The sequence below is a fragment of the Zeus faber genome, assembly GCF_960531495.2.
Source record: "Zeus faber genome assembly, chromosome: 12".
In the NCBI taxonomy this organism is placed as follows: domain Eukaryota; kingdom Metazoa; phylum Chordata; class Actinopteri; order Zeiformes; family Zeidae; genus Zeus; species Zeus faber.
Window position 1 is genome coordinate 13,680,432 of NC_137196.1, and position 12,003 is coordinate 13,692,434.

A 12,003-nucleotide genomic window follows, 5' to 3' on the forward strand; every position below is an offset into this window, starting at 1 on the left:
TCGAATTCTGTCATTCTACTTTCTTTTGTCGTTGTTGTTCCCTCTCGCTTCTTTTTAAGTAAGAAATATTCGTAAGCACCCGGAAAAACGAGTAATTTTCTTCTCTTGTGTTATACCATTATTGATAACATTTCGATTCGATTCATTTCGAAACGTTTATCTTTTTTGTATATTCTGTAAATGAAATACGCTCAAATACAGTAAAGTATCTGTCGCTTACATGGAATTGGATCAGCGAACCTTAATGTTCTTACATATGCATATCTCTCTTTCTCTCTCTCTCTCGCTCTCTCTCTCTCTCTCTCTCTCTCTCTCTCTCTTCTCCATCCAGACGAAAGAGGAGGAACTTCAACAAACAGGCGACAGAGATTTTAAACGAGTACTTCTACTCCCACCTCAGTAACCCGTACCCCAGCGAGGAGGCCAAGGAAGAGCTGGCCAAGAAGTGTGCCATCACAGTGTCACAGGTACACCCAGATAATACTGTACTTTATTATGGAAATAACAAGAGTTATCAGGGCCGACGTCGACTTGTGAGCCCAATGTGGGCAGTAAATTACAAGTATGTACATGTACTATGTTAGTACAGTACAGTATAGTACGATACGAGACACCGTGCCAAGATCCCAGCTGTCACAATTATTATATCATCACCCGGTCGCCAGTTATTTGAGCAGATCGCAATCTTTTTGCAAATTCGCCAGTTTCCAAAATCCGATGTTTCTTCTCCAACGGGAGTTGGAAGGTGATAGACAGACAGACAGACAGACAGACAGACAGACAGACAGACAGATAGACAGACATATAAATAGATAGACGGATAGAAAGACAGACAGACAGACAGACAGTTGGGTAGGTAGATCGACAGACAGACAGACATAGATAGATAGATGGATAGATAGAGAGACAGACAGACAGACAGACAGACAGACAGTTGGGTAGGTAGATAGACAGACAGACAGACATAGATAGATAGATAGATAGATGGATAGATAGATAGACAGACAGACAGACAGACAAATAGATAGACAGACAGACAGACAGACAGATCAATTGTTTGATCCATAGATAGATAGACAGACAGACAGACAGACAGATAGATAGATAGATAGATAGATAGATAAACAGACAGAGACAGACAGACAGACAGACAGACAGATAGATAGATAACAAACAGCAACAAGCAATAACAAACGATAGAATAAAAATATAAAAATAAAAAGTCCCAATATCTGGGGAAAAAAGTGTAATAATCCTCAGTTAACTTTACACAATGAAACATGGCAGGATAATGGCAAATAAATGTATAAATAATAGATAATAATAATAATTGTTCCTAAATAATATGTATTTTTTAAGTTTTACAATTGAAGCAGTTAGGGGGCAGAAAGCCTCAGGTGTGATCCCTGCGTTGGTCCTTTCTTTTTTCATGTTGAGCCACGGTGCCGCACCACGCCCGCCCTCACTATTTGAGCTTTTCCCCCCGCGACCACTCCTCTCAGGTATCAAACTGGTTCGGGAACAAGAGAATCCGATACAAGAAAAACATCGGCAAGTTCCAGGAGGAGGCCAACATGTACGCTGCCAAGACGGCCGTCAGCGCCACCAACGTGTCCGCCCACGGCAGCCAGGCCAACTCCCCGTCCACCCCCAACTCAGCAGGTGAGCGAGGGTCGTAGGAGGCGTGGCCACGGCGTCACCGTTTCACGGATTTGTATCGGGACCGCGCTGTCACCCCGAGGAAGAAGGAGGGAACGTGCTTAGGCGGCACAACGGGGAGCGGTACAAAAAAAAAAAAAAGGGGGGGGCCCCCCCCTGAACGGGAGGACAAAAAACAGGAAATGGCGCCGTTCCTCCACTAACCTCTTTGTACGGCATGGCCTTCCTCTTCCTTCTTCCTCATTTCCATCTCTTTCTTTTCTCTCCCACGTTTTACTCTCTCTTGTTCTCTCTTGATCGCCCTGCCTTCTCGCTCTCTCTCTCTCTCTCTCGCTCGCCCTCTCTCTCTCTCTCTGCCGTTGACCTTTTTGGTCATGGGGATGTTAATTCATCCTTCCGCTCGTCCGGTTGACCTTGTGGACGCCATTAAGAGGGCAAGCAAAGCCTTTTGTCATATAGCGACGTCTCGGCTGTATTGGATTAGGACCGGGTGTTGAAATCAAGTTACGCCATCGTTTTCTTTACATCTGGGGAGTCGGGCTCCATTAAAGGGCAGAGAGGGTTCTTTTGGTCTTCCTGTGGATCAATTAGCGCTTCCTTTGCGAACCGCCCTTAACAACAACACAATTTATATCTCTCGTCGTAATTGGGCCCTTTAATAACTTTATGATGGTAATTCTTCCCTAATGCTTATTGATGTTCCTTTCGACCGGTGTCCGGAGGCCCCGCCCGCCGCGTGTCTGCGTCCGCCTCGGCGCGTAGCGCCCGGCGCCTTCCTTCACTAACCGACCATTTTTTTTTTTTTTTTTTTTGCACTTTTTGCTTTTGCATGGTCATTTTAACACCTATTTTTGACCTTCCCTCTCCTCTCTCCCTCCTCTCTTTTCCTACTGCCTCCGACCGGCCTTCTCCCTCTCTCTCTCTCTCTCTCTCTCTCTCTCTCTCTCTCTCTCTCTCTCTCTCTCTCTCTCTGTCTCGCTCTCTTTTGTCCTCCTCTGACTCTCCGTATTCTCAGGTTCTGCTGGCTCTTTTAACATGTCAAACTCCGGAGACTTGTTCATGAGTGTGCATTCCCTCAATGGGGAGTCTTACCAAGGGGGGCAGGTTGGGGCCAACATACAATCCCAGGTAGGACTCTCTCCCTCTCTCTCTCTCTCTCTCTCTCTTTCGCTCCCTCGCGCGCTCGGCCTGACCTAAAAAAATAAAATAAAATAAAAAACACTCCGAAACGGTCACGAGCTCTCGCGCGGTCGGACTGTGTCTGTGATGTCAGTCAGTCCCGGTCGACGCACGCCGCCGCCGCGCGCCGTCTTCACCTCGCCAGGGGGCCGGAGGTCGCGCCGCACCCGACGGCCTCGCATTCATTTTCGAGGCCATTGTCAGAGCGCAAACGAGTAGACGAGCGCGGACAGTTTTTTGGACGCGACGCAGCACTCGTCAGCGGCACTGACAAGCGTTCTCGTAGCCACCGGAGCGCCGCGGCCCCGCTGACCTTGCCCCCGGTGGCCGCCGACCACCGGCACCGCGGAGTCGCACAAAACTGTTCCAACTCTCACCGCAGATTCCAGACGCCACTCGGGGTGATACCCTCCGTTTTGATCTGAGCGCTTCGGGGCGTTGCCGCTTTGCATTTTATTTTTTTTCCTTGTTCAAATAAGCTCGTCAAAAAGCTTGGGGTCATTCATGAATATGCATATTGCGTGACACGAAAAAGAAGCCTCGTTTGGAAGATGATGTTTCTCTCTCTCTCTCTCTCGAGGTCATTTCGTCGGAGCGTTTCGAGTCAGGCGCACTCGGAGGGTTTTACAATTTCACGGGAATAATCTCAGCGGTGTTTAATATTCCTGGTTCGTCACCACCCCCACATCTGTATGTTTCTAGATCCAGCGCCCCACACATGTATAACGACTACACATGGTCGATGGCTGAATTCCGCAGTAATAAAATAATAAAATCGGAAATATGGATTTGTAATGAATTTCCATCTGTAGCCCTTATTTCCTCCTCTTGACGTTACCCTTTTCGCTATCGGACTGACCTTTCCCTTCTGCGCCGCGCTCTTTGTTGTGCCGGGCCTTTGTTGTTGACCGGGCCTTTTGTCCCCTGTGTTTGTCGTCCCTGCTCGTTCCAGGTGGATACCCTTCGCCATGTTATCAGCCAGACCGGCGGATACAGTGACAGCCTCGCGGGCGGCCAGATGTACAGTCCGCAGGGCATCAACGTAAGACCTGGAAGCAAACTCTTCGCTCGTCCGTCCCTGTTTTTCCCTGTGATTCGCAAATTATGTATATGGGTGCATTAGTGCAGGGGTGGGTGCGGGAGGGGGGGGTAAGGGGGGGGCTGGTGGCGGGCAATGCCATTTAGCAGTGTTTGCCGGGGTTGGGCTGATGTCCAAGCGTTTGCTCTCCAGTTGAGCCCTGGGCGGCGGGCGGCGAGGCCGAGCGGCTGGACACGCTCCCGAGCCTGTCGCAGGGCATCAGCGTTAGCGCGGCACCTGCAGCCGACAAGGAACAAGGACACAGGTGTCACCACCCCTCCGCCCCCAAACCACCGGGCCGCTCTCAAATTGGCTCTCAAACACAAGGCACACACGCCGCCCGTCCCCATCCCAAAATCGCCCGGTCGCCCATTTGACCCCCCCCCCTTTTGCTGAAAATAACTAAGCCAATTTTTATTTTATTTTTTTTCGGTTTCTTGCTGAGACCGGCGTGGGCAGGCGTAGCCAGGGCGGGCGTTACTGGGGGCGGCGCGTTCGCGTGTAGATCCACAGCGACAGGCGGCGGCGGAACTGACCAGAATCGATACGACAAGTCGCGCGGACGGGGCGAGCGGGGCTCTGGGGCTCGCAGTCCAAGCACATCGGCCGGATCAGCCGTCCACCGCCGCAGTGACACTGACAGCAGAGGCCGCGACAAACCCTGGTGCTAAAATAACAGGGGGGGTGGGGGGGTTTGGGGCGCCCGTGTGGTCAGTATCAGAATCATCATGAGTTTATTCCGCCATGCGTTTAATTTTCATATATGAGGAATTTGTTTCTCTACAGACAATTACCATTAAAAGCTGTCTCTAATATTTAATTTAATTTAATTTAATTTAATTTAATTTAATTTAATTTAATTTAATTAATGATTGTAAGAAGTGTACACAAATAGGCAAAAAATATATAGAACAGAAATAACAAAATATCTCAAAATATACAGAATATACAAAATGCGATTTCCCAATCTGATCAACGAGGTCATGAAACTCAACAGGCTACGTGAATAAATGATTTACCTCTCCCAATCTGGCGGGGCTATGACTATGATTATAAATAACCTGTTTAGCAAATCAATAAAAAGAAATCAGTGCGGCGCAAGGCTTTACTTTATTTGCGGGAGATCAACAGCACCATTATGTTGTGTTAACCCTAATGCTTATTGCTGTATCATCGTGATAGGTGGTAATAAAGAAGAAGCTGGTGATAATAACGATGGAGCTAATGTGACTTAGAGGCTACAGTAGGATCATCTTCACTGGGATACGGCAACTTATTCTTCCAATATTCATAATCCCCTTTTTGGACGGTTTTGGTGGAGCTCCTGAACGCCGTGTGGGCGCTTTGTTATTTATCAAAACAACATCTTCTCAATCAGAGTGGTGGTTGCGGCGGCGATGCTCCCCTCCCCCGCCCTCCTCCATCCTCCCTCCCTCCTCGAACAGCAATTACACCCCCTTAAATTGCTGCTGGTCCTCAAGATTTGAAATGTTGTTTTTTTTTTTTTTTTTTTCCTTCTTTCTTTCTTTCTTTCTTTCGCGTTCTTTTTTCCTTCCCTCTCTGGCTTGTGAATAGAATGACAGATACTCTTTATGTGAAATAACAGGGTTTGAAAATAAGAGGCTGCCAAAGCCTATTTGAGGCATTCACTAATGGCACGGAAATTGCTATTAATGTCCTTAATGGTCTTTAGTCGACCCTTCCTCCAGGATTGGAGAAGGCCTCTATTTTTACAAAGCTGTATTTTTCCCAAAAGCCGGTGAAATAATTTACTATAATTAATTCTTTTATCAACCGTTGGCCGTCGTTTCTGTGCGATATTTCCTCTGTTCGTCTCAAATTATGTCGGCGGGTTTTTGGACGTTCAACAGAAAGAGGTGATCCAGAATATTTTAATGGTCGTTGGGAGTTGTTTTGGAACAATTATTTGCCAATCGGGAACGGGAATTTTGTCGGGCCGTTTTTTGCGTGGGTTGCAAACAGTGGCAGCTGACAAAAAAAATGTTTATTTTAATATGATAACCCAAACTTTTCATTTCATTTATTTTTTACCATTTTACTTAGGCTTAGATAAATGTGTATATATGTTATTTAGTATTTGTTGGTTTTTACATTTTTTTAATTTTTTTTAGAAATTTTTTTAAATTAAAAAAAAAAACATTTCCTGTGTTAACCCTTTCTTAAGTGTATTTTTAGGATCAACAAAACCCATTAAGTCATGTTATTTTAAACTCCCTTTAAAAAAACAAAACAAACAACAACAAAATATACATATATATATCTATATATTGTAATTATTTACAGCAGCATTATCCACCTTCTAGTTTGAACGTGTTAAGCACACATAGTACATATTATAGCACATTGAATGAACTTTCCTGTGCTGTGTCTCTGCAGACAAACGGAGGCTGGCAAGACGCTCCGACCCCGTCGTCAGTGACATCACCCACAGAAGGTCCTGGCAGCGTTCATTCGGACACCTCCAACTGAAGACTTCACACCCACACAACAAACGAACTGGCCTCGCTGTTCACAGTGTCAAAGATGAAGGACGTCACTTTTCCAAACTTGGGGAAAAAAGCAGGTGAAATCCTACATCTAGTACGACAAGAAGAACAAGAAGGAGAAGAAGAAGAAGAAGAAGAAGAAGAAGAAGAAGAAGAAGAAGAAGAAGAAGACGAAGAAGAGAAAAAAAAAAAAAACTTTCCTCCGCTACCATGTTTGGGACATTTGGGATATCAATATAAAAAGAAAAATTTAAAAAAAATCACACCGAAAAATGACAACGTTACCGCAACGAATGGGGATGTTTGTACAGAATACACATTATATCCAGAGGGCTGAGGTTACTTATTCACATGTGATGTTTTCACTCATTACGATGAAATGACATGATGAATTCCATTAATCAAACCATTGGTTCCGACCGAAAATGCTTCATTCTACCTCTCAGCCACAAAAAAAAAATGTACTAAAAACATCAGTGACTCATTATTTGTTTTGTTAAAAAAAAAATAATAATAATAACTAAAAAAAAGACTTTTTGTCTTTGCAAGCAGGAGGCACATCTTCTTACGTACATTTCGTTGTCTCACCTATTCTATGGTACGCCATTTAGACTTAAATATCCATTGGTTGTTTACAATGTGTGCTTGATAAAGTCTGTCCATCTTCCCTTCCAAACCCCCGAGACATTTACCTTCCAGGTGACCCTGTGAAGTATGTTATCTGTAAAACAATACAAATAAAGACTTGTCATCAACTCAGACAAGCTGGATTGACATCATTCATTGAAAGAAGCCTAATTATCTGTTATTTTCCTTCTTTACCGCTTTGGTTCCACGGCTTTATAGGTAGTGACAGGAAAGAGGGCTTTTTATTGTTTTATTGTTTTCTTTTCAAGTCCAATATCCACTGTCAATGCAATTTTGTGTTTTGTTTTGTTTTTTTTCTTAATTCGTAGAATCATCATACAACCTCATATACCATCTACCACGTCTTTTCATTTAGTATTTCTTTAGGTGGTTGGTAACCTTGGAAATTGCCAAATTATCTGCTGTTAACCAAAACACTTGCAATATACTCTGGAATTTATACTCGCTATAACTCGGCCAATCCCCAGCATGTCGCGGTATTTCTTTTTTATTTTAAGGTTCACAGTCACTCCTGATTTCCTTCTGAGAAAATGAGAGGTGAGAGATGAAAGAGAGAGAGAGAAAGAGAGAAACAAATAAAGAAGGAAGGAAGGAAGGAATGAAATAACGAAGGGAGGAAGGCAGGCAAGCAAGAAGGAAGGAAAGAACGAAAGGAAAAAAGGAACGAAGGAAGGAAAGAAGGAAAGAGAGACAAAAGGGAAGCGGGAAGGGAAGAAAGAAAGAAAGAAGGAAGGCAGGAAAGAACGAAGGAAAGAGAGAAAGGAAGACAAGAAGGAAAGAAAGAAAGGAGGTAGGAAGGAAACAAAGAAAGGCAGGAAGGCAAGAAGGAAAGAAAGACAAAAGGGAAGCGGGAAGGGAAGACAGAAAGAAAGAAGGAGGGCAGGAAAGAGGGAAGGAAAGCGTGAAAGGAAGAAAAGAAGGAAGGAAAGACAGGAGGTAGGAAGGAAAGAAAGAAAGGCAGAAAGAAGGAAGGCAAGAAGGAAAGAAAGAAAGAAGAAAGGCAGGAAAGAAAGAAAGAAGAAAGGCAGGAAAGAAATAAAGGAGGAGGACAGGAAGGAAGGGAGGAAAGAAAGACATTGCAGGATGTGCGGGTCAAGAGGCTCTGAGCAGTGTAACCGGACGTTACGAACATGATAAAAATAACATTTTTAGGGAAGTTTTCCCGCCCTGTGCAGTCATCTATTAAGACATCAATCAATCACTCACTCAATCAATGGATAATCTGTGTTCATGTTATTCAACTGTTATAACTGAGCTCACGTTACAAATGGCACCATATACTTGTGATGATATGCTTTTCAGAGCGAATCCAAACAGACTTATTTGAATATCAAGCTTTGGGGAAGACTTCCCCGTGGAAAAGGGACGACTCAGTGTTTCAAATGATGTTTTCTCGACGTTCAAACCTGTTTCTCCATCTTATGTTGTGTGGCTTATTTGTAGATTCTTTCGTGGAGGTTTTCAAGCTGTGCTTATTGATGTGGGCACTTCCTTTTCGCCCTTCCTTCTCTTGTGCATTAGGTCGACATACGCTCATGTGCGCCATCGTGCTTGACTTGCTTTGTTGAGAACAAAGTGTTTGTGTTTGTTTTCAGCACATTAAAACATGTTATCCAACACAGCAGCCATGTTCCTCACCGCTGTTGGTGTCAGGTTCACCGGAGGAGAGGAAATACCCTAACCCTAACCCTAACCCTAACCCTAACCCAAAACAACATCCACGCTGCCGCCGTACGGCACCAAAGCAAACGCTTCCCATCGCATAGAGAGGTTCTCTAAAGGAAGACATAAACAAATGAAGGGAGGAAGGAAGGAAGGAAGGAACAAAGGAAAGAAAGAAAGAGCAAACGAACAAAAGGGAGAAAGAAAGAAAGAAAGAAAGAAAGAGAGAAAGAAAGAAAGAAATAACGAAGGAAGGAAGTAAGGTAGGAAGTAAGGATGGAAGTAAGGTAGGAAGGAAGGATGGAAGTAAGGTAGGAAGGAAGGATGGAAGGAAGGCAGGAAGGACGGAAGTAAGCAAAGAAGGAAGGAAGGAAGGGTGGAAGGAAGGAAGAAACAAACAAATAAAAAGAAAGAAAGAAAGAATGAATGAAAGACAGAAAGAAAGAAAGAAAGAAAAAGAAAGAACGAAAGAAAGGAAGAAGATAAAAAGGAAAGCGAAAGAAAGAAATAATGTAGAAAGGAAGGAAGGATGGAAGGAGGAAACAAACAAAGAAAAAGAAACAAAGGGAAGAAAGAAAGAAAGAACGAAATAACAAAGGAAGGAAGTAAGGTAGGAAGGAAGGATGGAAGGAAGGCAGGAAGGAAGGAAGGACGGAAGTAAGGAAAGAAGGAAGGAAGGAAGGAAGAAACAAACAAATAAAAAGAAAGAAAGAAAGAATGAATGAAAGACAGAAAGAAAGAAAGAAAGAAAGAAAAAGAAAGAACGAAAGAAAGGAAGAAGATAAAAAGGAAAGCGAAAGAAAGAAATAAATAACGTAGAAAGGAAGGAAGGATGGAAGGAAGAAACAAACAAAAAAAAAGAAACAAAGGAAAGAAAGAAAGAAAGAAAGAAAGAAATAATAAAGGAAGGAAGTAAGGTAGGAAGTAAGGATGGAAGTAAGGTAGGAAGGAAGGATGGAAGTAAGATAGGAAGGAAGGATGGAAGGAAGGAAGGAGGGAAGTAAGGAAAGAAGGATGGAAGGAACGGGTGGAAGGTAGGAAGAAACAAACAAATAAAAAGAAAGAAAGAAAGAATGAATGAAAGACAGAAAGAAAGAAAGAAAGAAAAAGAAAGAATGAAAGAAAGGAAGAAGATAAAAAGGAAAGCGAAAGAAAGAAATAACGTAGAAAGGAAGGAAGGATGTAAGGATGGAAGGAGGAAACAAACAAAGAAAAAGAAACAAAGGAAAGAAAGAAAGAAAGAAATAACGAAGGAAGGAAGGAAGGATGGAAGTAAGGTAGGAAGGAAGGATGGAAGTAAGGTAGGAAGGAAGGATGGAAGGAAGGCAGGAAGGAAGGAAGGACGGAAGTAAGGAAAGAAGGAAGGAAGGAAGGAAGAAACAAACAAATAAAAAGAAAGAAAGAAAGAATGAATGAAAGACAGAAAGAAAGAAAGAAAGAAAGAAAAAGAAAGAACGAAAGAAAGGAAGAAGATAAAAAGGAAAGCGAAAGAAAGAAATAAATAACGTAGAAAGGAAGGAAGGATGGAAGGAAGAAACAAACAAAAAAAAGAAACAAAGGAAAGAAAGAAAGAAAGAAAGAAATAATAAAGGAAGGAAGTAGGGTAGGAAGTAAGGATGGAAGTAAGGTAGGAAGGAAGGATGGAAGTAAGGTAGGAAGGAAGGATGGAAGGAAGGAAGGAGGGAAGTAAGGAAAGAAGGATGGAAGGAACGGGTGGAAGGTAGGAAGAAACAAACAAATAAAAAGAAAGAAAGAAAGAATGAATGAAAGACAGAAAGAAAGAAAGAAAGAAAAAGAAAGAATGAAAGAAAGGAAGAAGATAAAAAGGAAAGCGAAAGAAAGAAATAACGTAGAAAGGAAGGAAGGATGTAAGGATGGAAGGAGGAAACAAACAAAGAAAAAGAAACAAAGGAAAGAAAGAAAGAAAGAAATAACGAAGGAAGGAAGGAAGGATGGAAGTAAGGTAGGAAGGAAGGATGGAAGGAAGGCAGGAAGGAAGGAAGGACAGAAGTAAGGAAAGAAGGAAGGAAGGAAGGGTTGAAGGAAGGAAGAAACAAACAAATAAAAAGAAAGAAAGAAAGAATGAATGAAAGACAGAAAGAAAGAAAGAAAGAAAAAGAAAGAATGAAAGAAAGGAAGAAGATAAAAAGGAAAGCGAAAGAAAGAAATAACGTAGAAAGGAAGGAAGGATGTAAGGATGGAAGGAGGAAACAAACAAAGAAAAAGAAACAAAGGAAAGAAAGAAAGAAAGAAATAACGAAGGAAGGAAGGAAGGATGGAAGTAAGGTAGGAAGGAAGGATGGAAGGAAGGCAGGAAGGAAGGAAGGACAGAAGTAAGGAAAGAAGGAAGGAAGGAAGGGTTGAAGGAAGGAAGAAACAAACAAATAAAAAGAAAGAAAGAAAGAATGAATGAAAGACAGAAAGAAAGAAAGAAAGAAAAAGAAAGAATGAAAGAAAGGAAGAAGATAAAAAGGAAAGCGAAAGAAAGAAATAAATAACGTAGAAAGGAAGGAAGGATGGAAGGATGGAAGGAGGAAACAAACAAAGAAAAAGAAACAAAAGGAAGAAAGAAAGAAAGAAAGAAATAACGAAGGAAGGAAGTAAGGTAGGAAGGTAGGATGGAAGGAAGGCAGGAAGGAAGGAAGGACGGAAGTAAGGAAAGAAGGAAGGAAGGAAGGGTTGAAGGAAGGAAGAAACAAACAAATAAAAAGAAAGAAAGAAAGAATGAATGAAAGACAGAAAGAAAGAAAGAAAGAAAAAGAAAGAACGAAAGAAAGGAAGAAGATAAAAAGGAAAGCGAAAGAAAGAAATAACGTAGAAAGGAAGGAAGGATGTAAGGATGGAAGGAAGAAACAAACAAAGAAAAAGAAACAAAGGGAAGAAAGAAAGAAAGAAAGAAATAACGAAGGAAGGAAGTAAGGTAGGAAGGAAGGATGGAAGTAAGGTAGGAAGGAAGGATGGAAGTAAGGTAGGAAGGAAGGATGGAAGGAAGGCAGGAAGGAAGGAAGGACAGAAGTAAGGAAAGAAGGAAGGAAGGAAGGGTGGAAGGAAGGAAGAAACAAACAAATAAAAAGAAAGAAAGAAAGAATGAATGAAAGACAGAAAGAAAGAAAGAAAGAAAAAGAAAGAACGAAAGGAAGAAGATAAAAAGGAAAGCGAAAGAAAGAAAGAAATAACGTAGAAAGGAAGGAAGGATGAAAGGATGGAAGGAGGAAACAAACAAAGACAAAGAAACAAAGGAAAGAACGAAAGAAAGAACGAAGGAAGGAA

The 12,003-nt window shown here is 42.3% G+C and overlaps 2 protein-coding genes across 4 annotated transcripts in view; one reads left to right on the forward strand and one right to left on the reverse strand.

The window, feature by feature from the left end:
- Window positions 1-8,613, forward strand: part of LOC307237831 (pre-B-cell leukemia transcription factor 1-like) — a 49,677-nt gene extending 41,064 nt beyond the window's left edge. For 2 of the 3 annotated variants that reach the window (XM_080010604.1, XM_080010606.1), the window contains 5 exons: window positions 332-467; window positions 1,503-1,662; window positions 2,675-2,787; window positions 3,791-3,880; window positions 6,314-8,613. In XM_080010604.1, coding sequence (XP_079866730.1) covers window positions 332-467; window positions 1,503-1,662; window positions 2,675-2,787; window positions 3,791-3,880; window positions 6,314-6,406 — 592 coding nt within the window. In that variant the 3' untranslated portion in view covers window positions 6,407-8,613. The remainder of the gene's footprint in view (window positions 1-331; window positions 468-1,502; window positions 1,663-2,674; window positions 2,788-3,790; window positions 3,881-6,313) is intronic. The other variant, XM_080010605.1, reaches the window with a different exon arrangement.
- vps4b (vacuolar protein sorting 4 homolog B) overlaps window positions 2,467-12,003 on the reverse strand; it is a 376,929-nt gene continuing 367,392 nt past the window's right edge. The window contains exon 14 of the transcript XR_013844416.1: window positions 2,467-2,481. The gene's annotated coding sequence lies outside the window, so the exon portion shown is untranslated. The remainder of the gene's footprint in view (window positions 2,482-12,003) is intronic.